The 17,620-nt window shown below is 50.5% G+C and overlaps 2 protein-coding genes across 2 annotated transcripts; both read right to left on the bottom strand.

The window, feature by feature from the left end:
* Positions 1-227: 227 nt before the first annotated feature.
* LOC109758063 (3-oxoacyl-[acyl-carrier-protein] synthase I, chloroplastic-like) lies at positions 228-5,964 on the bottom strand. The gene is made up of 6 exons (XM_020316901.2): positions 5,104-5,964; positions 1,055-1,228; positions 805-918; positions 570-671; positions 381-450; positions 228-295 (listed from the first exon to the last, which is right to left on the bottom strand). Exons 1-6 carry the CDS (start codon positions 5,962-5,964, stop codon positions 228-230), a joined length of 1,389 nt encoding a protein of 462 aa, XP_020172490.1.
* Positions 5,965-15,229: 9,265 nt separating this feature from the next.
* On the bottom strand, positions 15,230-15,925 carry LOC141040771 (uncharacterized). Its single transcript, XM_073506889.1, has one exon. The coding sequence runs from the start codon at positions 15,923-15,925 to the stop codon at positions 15,230-15,232; it is 696 nt and encodes a 231-aa protein (XP_073362990.1).
* Between the last annotated feature and the right edge of the window lie 1,695 nt (positions 15,926-17,620).

Below are 17,620 nucleotides of genomic sequence, written 5' to 3'. Positions count from 1 at the left end.
ATTCACACAAATACATGGGTCACCCTACAAGTTCCAACAGTCAAGGATATTTTTGCAACAAATTCCTTTGAATGGAGCCAAATATATGCAAGTTTCCCATAGATGCTATATGTTGTGGCGCTCTGAACTGCTTGCATTTAGTAATTTCTTGGTTGTCGCTTCTAGGAAAGTGCTTCACCATTCTATCCAAGACCGAATTTCTATCATAAGATCGTGCAAACAAAACATCACGGCTTAAACGGTGCAAACACGACTACTGAATTCTGTCCGCCAAATCCAAATGAATTGGAGATGCCTGCATTTTAAAGGGCATATATGAATTTGTGAGAGGAGTTTGTAGGGTGTTCACTATTTCATTTGCATTTGCATGCAGTGCTCACCAACATTTACTTCGTGTTGTTGTTTCACGTTAGGCACCGTGTCAAATCGATCAACTGCCGGTTCTGGATTCTGCGATTGATAGACCGTAAGAAACTTTTAGTTACATGTATATAAACCAATTGTTTCATATGGCTGAGCTTTGGGCATCATCACTGGTAATACTTTGTTAGAGTTTCATATATACTTACAAACTGGTTTATAGTTGGGTGTAGCCATCCGGTGGTGATCGCTTTGATGGTAGCAATGGCTTCCAAGGCACCTGCCGCGCCAAGGCTATGGCCAATCATGGACTGGAAACACGGGTTTTGCATGCATCAAGACCCTAGAAAAGCCATCTCACTAGAGTATCTCTCCAGTGAAGTTGCAAAGGTACGTAAAATGTGTGCTTAGAATGACACAAATCTGAATGGAAGAGCAATTAACCTTCGTTGCATTCAGCTTAATCTGGGATGGGTCCTTGAAGACTTGCTTCAAAGCTTTCACTTCTGCCAGGTCTCCAGCAAGGGTCGAGGTTGCGTGGGCGTTTATGTAATTGACCTACAACGCAAATGAAAATAATAATTATACATGCGCCAAAACTCTCTGGCCAGTTCAGGAATAAAAACACAGTGACTAGATTAATCAACCCGGTTTATTTTGTAACTAGTAGGAGGTAAAAATATTTGGTGGTCACCTCCTCCAGCGCCACACCTGCATTTTCAAGGCTCCTTCTTATGCACGATGAAACACCAAGGCCATCTGGTCTTGGATCAGTCATGTGGTGAGCATCACTGTTTACGGCGCCTCCCAAGTACTCGGCGAGAATCGGAGCGCCGCGTCTCATTGCATGCTCAAGGCTTTCCATGACCTGCAAAATAAATAACGGTTTAATGATGTACAACGCCAAATAAAATCGATCGTCTATGGGCTAGTCTCCTGGTAATGTTTTCACTTATGTTCCCGTTTTTATGCTTGTGGTAAGTCCGAGACAAGCATGTGTTGTTGCCTTACGAAGGTGAGCAAACCCAACAACAACATTCCAAAATATTCTTGCATGCAACTAGAATACTCTCTCTAGTTCACGAAAATAATAATGTTGTAGACATGTTTCGAGTAAATTTTAGAAATTTTGACCATAAGCGTCATTTTTTTCAGTGAACTAGACGAAACCGTTGTTGTCTAATGGGAAAATTTTATATTAAACTTGAAATTGGTGCCAAATCTTATTTGAACCCTAGACTATGTAAATCATGACTATTATTAAAGCATCAACTATTTAAAACCGTTGAACTTTGAGCTTAACCTGGTTTAGGTATTGGTTTTTTCTATGTCGGTGTACCAATAGTAGTGTCAAATTTCGGTAGTGTGGACCGAACGAATGTAATGAATAGATTTGACTAATGAAGTATAGAGTTTTTCATGTGAGAAATAGCAAGAACTTGCCGGTAATAAGAGCAACTGAAATTATCATCTTTCATGTAAGCTAGCTAGATGGGAATAGGTTACTACTTCCATCATTATCTTTCATTAAACACAATATATGTAATTGTTGCATCTTAGTGTGCATACGACGATGAGTGGATTACATCAAATTTATCCTGAAATTATGCCAACTATAGAATTTTTTTGTGGGGGTGCAAACTACAGATGTTGAGACTATGCAATGCATATGTGAGAACTTTCTAAAGATTTGTGTGATCTGATGAGCTAGTAACTTACTATTTCCCATGGTAGTCATGCAAGTAATTCTTCATGGAAGTGTCAGAAGCTTCTAGAAACATTGAGCAAACTAAAAGAGAATGATATTTTCCATAAATTTATTAGAATACATATTTTAGATATGTGCAATTGTAAATGGTAGAATATTCAAAGATAATATTTATCGAGAACGCTCTACTTAGAAAATATACTATAAACAAGGATATGATTTTGACATATGTCTAGAATCCAATGGCTACGAAGCATGATCCTAGATATAGCTATGAGAGAATGGCATAAGAAGGGATAATAGCTACTAAGAAGCGTGTGATGTCTGCCAAATTTTGAAAAGGTTAATAAAGAATTAGTTATTAGCATGAGAATGTGGTTTTCTTGATAGTCTTGATCCTCACAAAGTGTATAATATGACTGCTGCTATGCATGCTATATAGTGTACACACTCACGTGTGTGTGTGTGTGTGTGTGTGTGTGTGTGTGTGTGTGTGTGTGTGTGTGTGTGTGTGTGTGTGTTCTCGAGAAAAAAGATTTTGAACCCTTTACATGAATAGGAAAAACATGAAAAAAATCAAAGGATTTAACAAAAAAATGCATGTGGCAAACAGATAATAAACAAAAAATAATTAAAATGCAAGAGTAGTCCTTTGAACGGAGCACTAAAATAAAAAACAAGAAACTTATTGTGACCATATGCCGATGAGTATAAAACATAAGAGTAACTCTTAAATTTCAAAATTGAGGACTGAGAAGTCAATCCCACATGAATGGTAGCAACATTCGATTTGTTAATTGATTTGACATAAAAAATAGCACGGGCTAGTTTTTCTAGTTTCCGCTTCAAGATATTTTAGTACTCCATTCGATCCATATTAGTTGTCCCTCAAATGGATGTATGTAGCACCAAAATATATCTAGATACATCTGTTTCGACGATAATTAATATGGATAGGAGGGGATACTTTTCATGTTTGAGGGAATAAATGTTAATTATTAGTTTTAATTTTATTTATAACGGGAGCAAAAATAACATAGAGAACATTTATACTACTGAGTTCATCAACATATAGCAGACAAGGAAATATTTTAACTTTGTTTGCAATTCACATAAATTCATATGGGCACTCAATCAAGGATACGACATACAAAGCTTAGATGCAAAGCCTGGTTGTTTTCGACATCTAAATATCTTTTACCACCAATACAACCGGTTACTCACTCACACCATTCACTCCTTCATGGACGCACATGGAGAGACAGTAGAAGAGAAAAGAACATGATGATTTTTTTGTGACACCCAAGTGTTGAAATATAGATGGGCTTTAGGCCGTAAAACAACTTCAGAAAAATCTCTAAAGGCCCATGTGGATGTCATGACTAGGTAGTGGGAAGTTTAATACCACCATCGAAGTGGAGGAAGTTCTGGACCTCATTAAAATGGATTCTCTTCCAAATGCTATTGGGGCACTACAAGAAGAGTGGTTCCCGCACGCTCCTCCTCTGCCGCCCGCGCGCCATGCTTGGTGAACGAGCCGAGCCGAGATCAGACCTATGTCACTCAAATCTGATTAGATCATATCTGCCTCCTCGCGCACAACTCACGGCAGGCCTCCGGAACCCCGCCCTTTGCGATCCACCCAGAACAATGGTGTAAGTCCAATTTGGACCCGGAACATAAAGCCGTCCATATTGAACCTTGACTATTTAAAGATATGGAACTTGAACCTAGGCCAGATACCTATAGTTTTTTGTACTTCCGTGTTTCCAAAAATTGTGGCACCACTCATAGATGTAGCAAATGCTAGGAATTTATAATGTGCAAATGCTCATAAAAATGTTGATTGTTCATGTCACCAAAAATAAGACAGATGAGTATATTGATTGTCTTTTTTCTCTATGGAACATAAATGGTCACATTTTTTGTTGATTTTTGAAACTTCTAATATACAATGCCGTCCTACAAAATAGCCACGTGGAGGTTTGGTGTTGGTTTCACATTCTAGTGTTCTAAAAATAATTTATGAGTGTGACCATTAAGCAGTAATCATCAACCCATATATACCCATATGATCGTTCATGTTCTATATAAAGAAGCCTAAAAGAGAAATGAATATCTCTTCTCATTTGTGCATATGACAATAGTATAGTCATATGTTTTGGAGTTTTCATGGATCATCGCAGCACAAAACCACTAATAAAAACTAGTCTATGCTTCATATTAAACTGTTAAGAAATTCAAGATTCTTTTTTCGCATAGTTACATAATTTAGTGTTGAAGCAGGACAAAACACAATATATAGTTGGTAGTTCAAACTGGACTTTTCTCTTGTCTAAGTGAAGTGCATGTATAGATTGATAAAATGCAGAAATCCAATTCGGCTCTTGGGAGCATATGCTCCTGCCCGTAAAAAAAAATCTGTTTTTGCAAATGTCAATAAAAATTTAAAAATATATGAGTTTATTGTCACACCCAAATACTAGCTGCAAATTTTTAGTCAAAAAGCTTAAGCATTTGAGTTGTGCAAAAAAAAAAGATCAAACGCCAAATGCTACTTTTAGTTTAGTTTTTTCACCGATGAAGCACTGCTATCCCGTTTTGCATGAAAACTATCAAGCATGCTTATTGGAACTAACATGAACATCCACACACAAAAATAGAATTTTTGAATGTTATTTACTATGTATTTATTTTGAATTTACTGTTCATCTGGAGGCATACGCCCCCCAAAACCAAAACGGCCCTCCCGATAAAATGCATGTTCAGACTTTGAAGGCTAACATGTCTTCAAGCGGGGTTGGGCGTGACGTGAGTACTCTGCCAAAAATATGTGCATACTGATTACAGTAAGTACGATGCTATTTGGATGTAACGGTTTTACACAATGTTTACGTACTATAATTCAAATGGACAACGGTTAGCTAAACTCAAGGGAACAGTTGCCAACTTGAATACGTACTAGTAGTACGTACGGATTTTGTAGGAGTTTTTATGTAAGGATAGCATTTTCGGTAAGTAAATATCAAACATACCAGTACTCCGGCTCCTTCACCAAGGACAAAGCCGTCGCGGTCCTTGTCCCACGGCCTCGACGCCGTGCCGGGGTCGACGTTCCTCTGCGACAGCGCCCTGCACGCGAAGAACGCGCCGAGGGCGATCGGGATGATGCCAGCTTCGGTGCCACCGGCGATCATGACGTCGGCTCGGCCCAGTCGGATCTGGTCGGCGGCGCTGTTGAAGCAGTGGTTGGAGGTGGCACACGCGGTGGAGATCGAGTAGTTCGGGCCTCGGAAGCCGTCGGCAGCGCCCATGGTGACCAAGGCAGAGCTGATGTTGGTTATGGCGTGCGGGATGCACAGTGGAGATATCTTCCCGCACCCCTTGGTCACGAGGCTCGCGATGCCGTCGGAGAGCGCCGTGATGCCGCCCATGCCGGAGCCGACGACCACGCCGGCCCGTTCTTTGTCGACCTTCCTCATGGCGCTGGTGCCGGGGGCGAGGCTTGCGCACTCGAGGGCCTTCTTGGTGGCGACGAGGGCGTAGCGGTGGATGTCGTCAAGGCGGCGGTCGAGCTTGCCGTCGACGTAGCCTTCGGAGGAGAAGCCGCGGATCTGGGCGGCGAAGCGCGTGGGGAATCCGGAGGCGTCGAAACGGTCGATGGCGCCGACGCCGCTCTCCCCGGCGAGGAGCCGCTCGTAGTATACGTCCACGTCGTTCCCGAACACGGACACCAGGCCCATCCCCGTGATCACCACCCGCTTCCTCGGGTCGGTCTCCCGCCGAGGCGCCGACGACGACACTGCCGAGGCGCGAACGGAGGGGCGGGATGGCCGCCGCCTCGGCTGCGCGCAGCAGGGCGCGGCGGCCGCGTTCGGGAGAAGCAGGTTCTGCATGGCCCGCGGGAGGGAGGTTTTGAGTATACGTCGCCGGCAACATCACGCTAAGAAGTACGTGTCCGCCTTCGTTGCTGACGGGCCTTAGCACGCCAGGTTCCGAGAATTCCGGGTACAATATGAATGTCGTGACAAAGTGCATTGTTGTATCGCGTCGGTCGCCTGATCTGGGCAGCCGATCGGTAACCTCGGCAGCTGTCGGTTGTACTCGCGCGTAGCCGTCCGATAAGAGCCGTTCGTGTCTGTCCAATATCTCATATTCCTCTCCAGCGGCTTTCTCCGAAGCGCAGCTGCATCTCTGCCCCTCGCCTTGCACTCCAGCGACGAGCTCGTTGCACGTCGCTTGCGGCATCCCCAATGGCACGCTCCCAGCACACACCACCGGCGAGACCACGGCAGTCCGTGTCGCCGCTCGCCGCGTGTTCCGTCGCAATGCCGGTGACGATAACTCACAGCATTGGGTGTCGCCATTCGTCGCATCGACCTCGGATCACCGCAGCCACTGGACCTAGCAACATTGTTGTGTCCGTTGCTCCAGCCCCGCCTGCTCGTAGCACCACCACGCATCGTTGCTAGTCACAGCGCCGATCTGAGCTACTTGCAGCATAGTCGACGCGCCCCTACGTACTCCCGTCACAGCACTGCCATAGACCCATCGTAGCTCCTGGCGGCACCGATCACAGCACCAGCCAATGCCGGTTGCAGCATCCTCACCTCTGCCGTGTGGCCCATTGCAACACTGGTCTCAGCTGTTGATGTTATGCTTCCAACTTCCCACGTGTTGGTTGTAGCACTTACCTGGTCGCTGGTGATGCTTTGGCCTGGTACATGCATGGGCATTGTCCACTAAGGGCGTGTTTGTTTGCTCGCATTCATCTCATACAGGTCCTGCGAACGCAAAATGCGTGCGTTTGGGTTTCCTAGGTTGCACCGGAATTTTGACCTGCACGGTTCTCAAAGCAGACCCCATTCTGTCTAAGGAGGAACATATGAATCATCCGTTTCCTCAGAGTCGTGCTCCAGTAGGCGCAACGTGGCACGTGCCTGCACATGTTGGGAAGCGTAGGAGATGGGACGCTTCGGCCTTAACTCACATCTCCACTCTAATCGTCGCGCAAACTCCCATTCTCTCAACCTCTTCGTCCCATCGATGGCCAACGTTGCTCCACTACCCCCCCCCCCCCCCCCCCCCCCAAATCCTTGCGCACCTACAAGAGTACTCACCTCTGATGGCTTGCCGACATTGAGTTGAGGCAAAGGGAGCCTCGGAATTGGGGACTTGGGGAAGCATATGAAGGCAAACACCTGCCTTCTGCACCCGGACGCGCTGAGCATGTATTGAGCCCTCATCGACGGCAGGTACTCCTAATACGGGGGTGGGACTAAGATTGTGGCAGCGGGCATTTCCGTTGCGGGAATTACAATGGTCGTCGCAACGACCACATCAGAAGCGATGGGGTCTTCCTCTTCGGCTTCAGCGGCAACAACTCTTCCATTTGTCAAATATTGTATGTTTTTTAGCGAACACGGAATGGAAGGCCTCTACCATGCCATTATTAATTTTATAAATGAAGGGCAAAATGCATGAAGTTACATGAAGGCATGGTTGATGCAACGGACAGTAGGGAGAGAAAGATGTGACCGACCATTTGTTGTGGTGCTACTGCAAACCATGCTCATTGTATACACAAGAGGTTTTTAAATGATGAGGATAGCGAAAGAGAAACAACCCACATGGTGGCCAAAAGGGATGGGGCAAAATAATTACCTTTCATGATACAGTCGCAAAAAAAAATACCTTTCATGATTATAGCTATGTGGGAAAACTAAATATATGTTGTCCTCCATGCATTTTGCAGAATACAATAACCGGTGCACATATAATTTGCATGTTGTTCCGTTGCAACGCATGAATATTTAGCCATTTGGCTGGGTGATGCACCTACCTTCATCCATGATTTGGTCGCCGGCGATCCGGCGCGGCACAGTGGTTAATGGATCGAGATGTTCTAAGTTAAAAAGAAAGTTGTGTTGTGCCGCCGACAATATCACGTAGCAGATCTTGACCACGTCAAACTTCATACGTATAAGTTCCAAAGGTGGAGAATTTTTTGCAACAAACTGTTAAACTCGGTCATTGCATGTACGTAGACTTCTGTATATTGTTGAACTACTTCCTAGCTCTCCACGTTGGGCCCGCGTGCCGTATATCATGGGAGACGTTGGGTGGCCTCGGCTATTTGTACCTCTGTAACAGTTGCCATAATCAATACGACAGAACTGTGAACACTCTCTCCCTCTAGCTTGGTATCAGTCGCCATGGCCTTCGAGGACATCTTCGGCGAGCCACCATCTCCGGCCATCCCCTCGTCCTCCCCCAGGACCTCTCCTTCCCTTTCCCATAGCACCACTGCTGCCCTCTCCTCTGACCTCGCCCCAGTCCTGTCTGCACCCGCACCTCCTATAGTACCACCGGGCGACTCACTCCTCATCTCCTTCCACAATGATCATATCTCCAACCACATAAAATTCAAACTCGATCCGGCCAAGAACAACTACATCAAGTGGCGTACCTTCTTCTACTGCGTTCTCATGCAGTATCGCGTGCAAGATCACGTGGATCGCCCGCCTCCTCCCAACCCCGATGCGGCCTGGCTCGCGGTCGATCATCGCCTCACCCTCTGGCTCTACTTCACCCTGGCCGACTCCATCCTCGAGCTCGTCATGGGCGGCACCGTCAACGTCTTCACCGCGTGGCGCCGTATCCGGGACTACTTCCTGGCGAACGAAGGCGCCCAGTACCTCCACCTGACACGCCAGTTCCGGAACCTAAAGCAAGGAGATCTCTCCGTCTCTGACTATGCTCGTCGTCTCAAGGCCCTCGCGGATGGCCTCGCGGACATTGGTCACGCGGTCGAGGATCACGACCGCACCATGCAGCTCCTTCATGGCCTGGATGCCCGCTTCGACACCATCCTCGGCGATACGGTGCCCCTGCCGCCGTTCCACGTCGCTCGCTCCCGCCTGGATCTCGCCGAGTACAACATCAACCTTCGGGCGGCGGAGGCCGGCTTTGCCGCTCTCACCATCTCCGGCGGTCTCAACTCCAACAACGACCGCGGCGATCGCGCCGACCGCCACGATCCCCCCCCCCCCCCCCGGTCGGGTCGCGGCTCTGGCGGCAACAATGGTCACGGCTCTGGTGGCGGTGACCGCGGGCGTGGCCGCGGCCGCAGTGGTGGTCGTGGGCGCGGCCGATCTGACTCGGGTGGTTGCGGGTCCGCCCCGCCTCAGCCGTCCCCTTGGACAGGGTACTTCGCTCCGTACGGCATGGCCCTCCCCGCCCCTCGCTCCGGGTGGGTTCCTCCCAATGCTGCTGGTGTGCTCGGACCTCGTCCTGGTGTCCACTCTCAGGCGTATCCGCTGATGCTGTCTGGGTCGTCGCCCCTGTCTGCACCACCGTCCCAGGCCGACCCGCCTTCGTGGGATCACGCCGCCCTGTTCTAGCACGCCTACAGCCAGCAGGGCCTTCCTCATCACGGAGCTGACTGGATCCTCGACTCTGGCGCGGCCACACACGTCACCGGCAACCCTGGTAACCTCTCTACGTTTCGTTCGTTTCCAAAGCATAATTCTTCTAGCATTATCGTCGGTAGTGGTGATCGTCTCCCTATCATTGGCATGGGTTCTACCCAAGCTTTTAAATCTAGGCCGATACGACTTATATATAGGCCGATATATCACTTTTGGGGCTCTACCAATATAAGTATAACATATCATTTGGTAAATATCATTTTCCAACATATCATCCGATATGGACCGAAATATCAACCGATATAGCCGATATCTAGCCCGATATGTCCACCGATATCGAACGATATGTAGACGACAACAAATTTTCAATAGAAAGCGGTAAAATAACATTATGCATTTACAACTTCATTATATATTTTTACAACTTCATTATATATTTTTACAACTTCATTATATATTATCAAGTCATGCACAATGTTTTTTACAAATGCATATATATTGTATTGTTTTGAATCAAAGAGTAAGGACTTTGTGAATCCTTCCTTAATAGTTTCTTTATCAACAAGTTAATAAACTAGGAATCTAAAAGTGTTATGTTAAAGCATTGAGATCATACATTTTATTTTACTAAAAGTAAATATTTTACAAGAATGATGAAAAAAACTAGACTTGGTTTCTCCGATATATCTACATATCATCCGATATCCGACATCCGATATGTTAGAGCCAAACCGATACGAACCCGATATCCGATATTTTGAAGCTTGGTTTTACCACCCTTCCTCCCTCTAGTCTTTCCCTCAACGACGTTCTTGTCTGTCCTCAGATTGTCAAAGATCTCATCTCTGTTCGCAAATTATCTACTGACAATAATGTTTCCGTTGAATTTAATCTTTCTGGTTTCTCTGTGAAGGCACTTCCAACCCAGACTCCTCTTCTGACGTCCAGTAGCGCTGGTCCCCTCTACCCGTTCTATGGAAATAAGTCTGTCGATGGCGCTGCTTTCTTCACCACTCCAGGTGACTTGTGGCACCAGCGCCTCGGCCATCCGGGCAAAGCTTCCCTTGCCTCTATCTCCAAGGATTTTCTTCCAGATTGTAAAAACATTGCCCACTCTCCTTGTACGGCATGTCAATTAGGCCGGCAGCCCCATTTATCTTTTTCATCTTCCCAAAATTGTACTAGTGCACCTTTTCAACTTATTCATTGTGATTTGTGGACCTCCCCAGTTGTAAGTTTCTCTGGTTATAAATACTATCTCATACTTCTCGACGATTACTCCCATTACTCATGGTCCTTCCCCTTGCGCCACAAGTCCGACACCTCTTCTACCTTACAACGTTTCTTCACCTATATCCTCACCCAATTTCACACTCTCATCAAATGTATGCAGTGTGACAATGGCGAGGAGTTCTTCAACACTTCTCTTCGCGACTTTTTCTCGACCAACGGTATCGTATATCGTCTCTCTTGCCCTCACATTTCTCCGCAAAACGGCAAGGCTGAGCGCATGCTTTGCACAACCAACAACGTCATACGCACCCTTCTCATTCACGCCAGCTTACCACCTCCTTTTTGGGTCGAGGCCCTCCACACTGCCACACACTTGCTCAATCGATGCCCCTCCGTCAAGACCACCCCATACACCCCATTTTTCCTCCTCACCGGCGTACATCCTCGTTATGACCACCTCCGTGTGTTTGGCTGTTTGTGCTTCCCCAATCTCTATGCCACCAGCCCGCACAAGTTGGCACCTCACTCTACGCGTTGTGTTTTCCTTAGCTACCCATTAGAGCACAAAGGGTACCGCTGCTTCGATCTACACTCCCGTCGCGTTATAGTTTCTCGCCACGTTACGAGACAGTTTTTCCGTACACACCCCCGGTCACAGGCGCAGCTCCCGCACCAGATCCCGCCCCTCCCACTCACCTGCGCACAATCCCCTCCGGGATCGCCGCCCACCCACCAACCTCGGACGCTAGTGACCCCACGCGATCCGCCTCACACTCTGCTCCACCACCCGCCTCTTCCCACGCATCTGCCCGTCTCCCCACCGAGCCGACCGGGTCGGCCCACCCACCTCCCGTATGCCACACGCCCTCCCCGGGTTCACCCTCGTCAGATTCGCCTGACCCACCTGATCCTGCTCCCCTCGGGTCACCCGCGCCTGCTCCCCTCAGATCGCCCGCACCTGCTCACCTCAGATCTGCCGCCCAGCCCGCCCAGCCACCCACCACATCCTCCTCGCCCTCCGTGCCAGCCACTCCTAGCCCTCCACGTCACCCTGTAGTCCCTGTTGCTCTACCTATAAATTCACATAAAATGACAACCTGAGCCAAGCGGGGCTTTGCTCAACCACGCCGCTTATTTTCCCTCGCGGCCACTCCTGCCATTTCTCCTCTTCCCTCCTCTTACAAAGCTGCTCTCAAAGATCACCATTGGCATGACGCAATGCTTGACGAATTTAATGCTTTGCTAACGAACGATACTTGGAGTTTGGTTCCTCGTCCTGCATGTGTTAATGTGGTCACCGGGAAGTGGATTTTCCGTCACAAATTTCACTCCGACGGTACGCTGGCACGGTATAAGGCACGTTGGGTCCTCCGTGGCTTCACTCAACAGGAAGGCGTCGATTATACTGAGACCTTCAGCCCGGTTGTCAAATCGGCCACCGTTCGGGTTGTTCTCAGCATTGCCACCGCGCATTCTTGGCCCATTCATCAACTCGACGTCAAGAACGCGTTCCTCCATGGCGATCTTGGTGAGACAGTCTATTGTCAACAACCGGCGGGCTTTGTCGACTCTTCCTTCCCCAACCACGTCTGTCTTCTCAAGAAATCTCTCTATGGGTTAAAAACAGGCCCCCCGGACTTGGTTTTTGCGCTTTCAGGCCTTCCTCTTGTCCTTGGGCTTCATGGCTTCTAAGTGTGACTCCTCCCTCTTTATCTACCGCCATGGCTCCTCCGTTGCATATCTTCTCCTTTATGTAGATGATATCATACTCACTGCCAACACCACTACCACCCTTCACTACATTATCACTTCCCTTAAGACGGAGTTTGCCATGTTGGACTTAGGTGATATTCACCATTTTCTTGGAGTCAATGTCACACACAACCACTCTGGCCTCTTTCTTTCCCAACAACAATATGTGCTTGAGATATTAGAACGTGCCAACATGCTCAATTGCAATCTCATCTCCACACCCGTAGACACCAAAGCCAAACTATCCCTCCACGATGGCGACCTTCTTTCCAACCCTACCTTGTACCGCAGCCTAGCTGGAGCCCTCCAGTACTTAACCATCACCCGCCCAGATATATCCTACGATGTGCAACATGCGTGCCTCTTCATGCACGCTCCCCTCACCACCCAATACCAACTGGTTAAGCGCATCTTGCGATATCTTAAGGGCACTTAGCACTATGGTATGCAATTCTATAAGTCGCCATCTCATGACCTCATTGCTTATTCTAACGTCGACTGGGCCGGCTGTCCGGATACCCGCAAATCTACCTCTGGCTTTTGTGTCTTCCTCGGTGCAAACCTTGTCTTCTGGTAAACGGCAGCACACGGTGTCCCGATCCAGCGCTGAAGCTGAATACGGGTTGTCGCCAACTGTGTCGCTGAAACTGCCTGGCTACGCCAGCTTCTCCAGGAGCTCCGGTGCCCTCCCACTCGCGCCGCGATTGTGTATTGTGACAACATCAGCGCCACATATCTGTCGACGAACCCCGTCCAGCATCAATGCACAAAGCACGTCGAAATTGACCTTCACTTTGTGCGTGATCGTGTCTCCTTGGGCAAAGCACGAGTTCTGCATGTTCCATCCGGATCCCAGTATGCCGACATCTTCACCAAGGGGCTACCGAGCGCAGTCTTCACCGAGTTTAGGTCCAGTCTGAACATCCACCTCGGCGGTGACTGCGCGGGGGGGGGGGGGGGGGGGGGGGGGGGGGGGGGGGGAGGGGTGTTAAATTGCATGTACGTAGACTTATGTATATTGTTGTAACTACTTCCTAGCTTTAAGGATCACAACCACTCTCCACGTTGGGCCTGCGTGCCGTGTATCATGGGAGACGTTGGGTGGCCTCGGCTATTTGTACCTCTGTAACAGTTGCCATAATCAATACGACAGAACTGTGAGCACTCTCTCCCTCTAGCTCAAACTTCATCTCTACTACTATTAAAAGAGCAAACTTAAATTATTTTAGGGCCACCCAGATTAGTGTACACCAAACAATCACCACCCTACGATCTAATCCACTTAAACATATCCTACTGTCCATAATTGCATGAGCGATCTGCCAACCAGATCAACGGGACAGGTCAAATGTTTTGCCCGAGCAGACCCGCGGTGGTCTGCCGATCTCCTACCAATCAGCGTCCCCGATCCCCGCAGCCCCACGCAGGTCGTCCCATCCTACTCCTACCCTAGCGATCTACCTCAACGACCATAATCCCCTCGGCCAAACAACGTCGCCGTACCTCCCTGTGCCTCACAACCCTAGCTCTCTTGCCGCGCCACCCGCCGCAGCCGTACCTTCCTCTGCCGTCAAGCACTAGCTCCGGTGGCTTCGCCGCCCATCGCGTTGCACCTCGCGACGGCGCAGTTCATCCGCTTCCCAGGCGCCACCACCCCGCACGCCTCAACCCCAATTCGCTGCCGCTCCGTGTACTTCGGCCCGGATTCGCCGCCGCCTCGCCATCGAGGTGCCCGCTGCGCGGCTGCCACTTGTCATGCCTCAACGGTCAGGTCCGAGGGTTCCCCGGCAAGCGTGGCCGGTGGCAGTCCAACGACGGCGGCAGGTGGCGAGGAGGGGTGTACAGGTAACGAAGCACCAGAATCGAACCGCCTCGCGCGTGTGATGAACGGGAGAAGGGATGGGGGGCCAGCGACATGATGCGGTGGCAGGACAACTACGCGGCGATCTGCTATATTTACGACAGGGAAGGTCAGCTTGTGCCCTCCAACCTCTGACTTTTTTTCAGGCGAACGGGGACAGGGGATTTCGCCCATGGTGGCGGCATGGGTGGGAGGTAGAGGTGGTCGGGCGCCGCAAGGCCGAGCCGGCAAAATCGGAGGCCCTGTGCGAAACTATAAAATAGGCCTTATCATCTGGCCATCTCTAGGTCTAGGATCAATGTTAACATTATTACCACCTGCGTAATCTTGATCAAGTGACCGGTTACAGGAGGACACTTGTGTTTTTTATAGCAAACTTATTCATATCTCCTTTTGAGTTAAATCCTTTATCTTTTTTGTTTCTTCACACATTTTTGGTAACCAAGTTCATGTTTTGTAAATAAAGATGACTTGAATCTTGCAGTACTAGATGCCTAATAAATGAAAAAATTAAATTAACTACAAGATTTTAGCATAACTAAAAAGCGGGCAGAAATCGAAACTCATAGTCAAGGGCTCAAGGAATCACCGGTTCTTGATGCGGCGACGCTTAAAACTTCAGAGATCGGTGTAATGAACGAGGGGAGAAGGGGATCGAGAGGGGATGAGAGTAGCGTGAGAGAGACTTTGGGAGGAAGAAGAACTTTACTTCCAGAGGAAGGATTAGGTGAGAGTTTGAACTGGTCACATCACATGCGCCACACAGCCACAGGCGGCCAGCTATATAACTCACGCGACTCACACACGCACTCGCCGGGGAGGGTCCCACCCGCAGGGTTGCCAAGTCACACATGCCAAGTGGCTAGGTGTGACATTCTCTCCCCCTTAAGACTGAGCTTCTTCCTGGGAGCTTGGCCCCGAGTCCTCCCAAATGGCTGCTGCAGGGAAACACTGCCGGAGAACCTCGTAATCTTCCCATGTGGTGGCGGCCGACGAGCCCTCGCCCCACTGCACCTTGACTTGCACGATGGCAGCATTCCCGCGCTTCATCATGCGCCGTTCCAGCAGCTGTGTTGGTGCCGCCGATGACACAGAGAGGTCCAGCACGCGTGGCAGCTCTGCATACACCGGTGTGTAGTCCGGCGTGAATGGCTTGAGCTGGGATACGTGGAAGACCGGATGCACCTGACTCGCGGGCGGCAGGGCGAGCTTGTACGCCATGAGGCCGATCTTCTCGAGGACGGTGTACGGGCCGAAGAACTTGAAGGCGAGCTTGGCGCAGGGCCGGTTGACGACCGAACGCTGCGCGTAGGGCTGCAGCTTCAGTAGCACTTGCTCGCCCACCTGAAACTGGCGCTCTGTGCGGTTGCGATCTACCTGCTTCTTGAACCGGCGCTGAGCGCGCTCCAGCTGGGCGCAGATGTGCTCCGTGTGCGTTGCCCAGTCCATGTCTGCGCCGGCGTGCTCGTCCGCTGGCCAGGCCGGCATTGCTCCCAGATTGGCCTCCCTCCCATAGAGCGCCTTGAAGGGGGTGCAGTTGAGCGAGGCATGAAACGTAGAGTTGTACCAGAACTCGGCCATGGGCAGCCAGGGACGCCACTAGCGCGGCGCGTCGTGCACCGCACACCGGAGATACATCTCCATGCACTGGTTCACGCGCTCGCTCTGGCCGTCCGTCTGCGAGTGGTACGCGGTGGAGTAGAGCAATTTGGTGCCCGCTCTGGCGAACAGTTGCTTCCACAGCTTGCTGGTGAACACCTTGTCGCAGTCGGAGACGATCGACGCGGGGATGCCGTGGAGCTTCACCACATTGTCCTAGAAAGCCCTCGCCACTTGTGGTGCGTGGAACGGGTGGCGCAGGGGCACGAAATGGGCGAACTTGGTGAACCGATCCACCACCACCATGATCGTGTCCGCGCCATCCGACACGGGCAGCCCTTCCATGAAATCCATCATTGTCGGGGGTTGGGTGCGACATATGCCAAAGGATGGCTTATCATGGTGGGAGCGAGTAGAACGTCGCCGGTGCCTGGAAGCGGGATGAGGCGTAGACACGTACGCCGGTGAACTTTACCCAGGTTCGGGGCTCTCCGTGGAGATAATACCCCTAGTCCTGCTCTGCGGGGTCTCCGCATGATCACTAAGGCACTAGTGGTACAATGGTGCTCCTTGAGCTGTTTGCTAGAGGTGGAAGAAAGAAGGCTAGCTCTCTCCTCTCTCTATGGTGAGTCTAGTTCTAACAGGTTGGGAACCCTTTGCATGGGTGCCCTGGGGGGTTTATATAGGCCTACCCTCCAGGGGTACAATAGTAATCCGGCCGGGTGTAGGTCCCAGCTGTCAGTCTCTCTGGTGGCCGGCTTCTCCGCCGGCTGCTGGGGCCTGCCGCCTGGTGGGCCCCGCCGACTGGTCTGGTACGGAGCCGACAGGCCGCCCCCGCCGCTCGCGGGTCTTGTCGGCTGCTGATCACTGTAGCCGTGATGCTAATGACGCAGGCTCGGTCGGGGGAGCGTGGCTACAGCCCCGCCGCCTGGCGGGCGATTACTGTAGCCACTCCGTGTCTCGTCTGGTTAATGGCGTGTGGGCCCCGAGGAAGGGGCTGGCCGACTGCTGGGGCCCGACCTCCCTCGGGTCCGACTGGCGGGGTTCTAGCCGTCTTCCGGGCTCTCGCTGATCGGTGGGGCTCGTCGTCCTTGGGCCGTACCGACATGCCGTCGTGGGAGCAGGGCTCCGCCTGCTTGTGGTGACGTCGGGGGTGGAGTGGCAACAGTGCCGTGACGGGCGGAGATCTCCGCATTTACGGTGCACTGTGGCCACGCCCATCCCTAGATTTGGGAGGGATGGGCTACACTGTAGCCACTCCCTGTCTTATCTTTCTTGATGAGGGGGCAGGCTTCGCGGGCACCACGGGCCGACTGCTAGGGGCCGGCTTCTCTAGAAGCCGCCCACTAGGAGTCGGCTTGTCTTGATGCCGGCTTCTGGAGCTCGGCCGTCTACGGGCAGCCGGCTATTCCTCCAGCTGGCCACCAGAAGGCGGCACCTCGTCTTGACGCCTTGAGGGGCGCAGCCAGCCCCGTTGTCTTGAAATGTTCAGGGACTCGGGTTAGCCTACCCGTGGCCCATTACTCCGACAGTAGTCCCCGAAGCTGGTGAGGTGACGCGGCTGAGCAGCCGAGGAGCCTCAACAGTTTCCTTCTCCGAGTGCTTGAGGCGGAGCTTCGTCCGACTTCTGCCGAGCCGATTGGCGGAAGTCGGCCTCGTCCAGCCTGACTTATCCAA

The sequence above is a fragment of the Aegilops tauschii genome, chromosome 2, assembly GCF_002575655.3.
Source record: "Aegilops tauschii subsp. strangulata cultivar AL8/78 chromosome 2, Aet v6.0, whole genome shotgun sequence".
Lineage (NCBI taxonomy): Eukaryota > Viridiplantae > Streptophyta > Magnoliopsida > Poales > Poaceae > Aegilops > Aegilops tauschii.
Note: the sequence above shows the minus strand (reverse complement) of the source record. Positions and strands in the feature narration are given on the sequence as shown.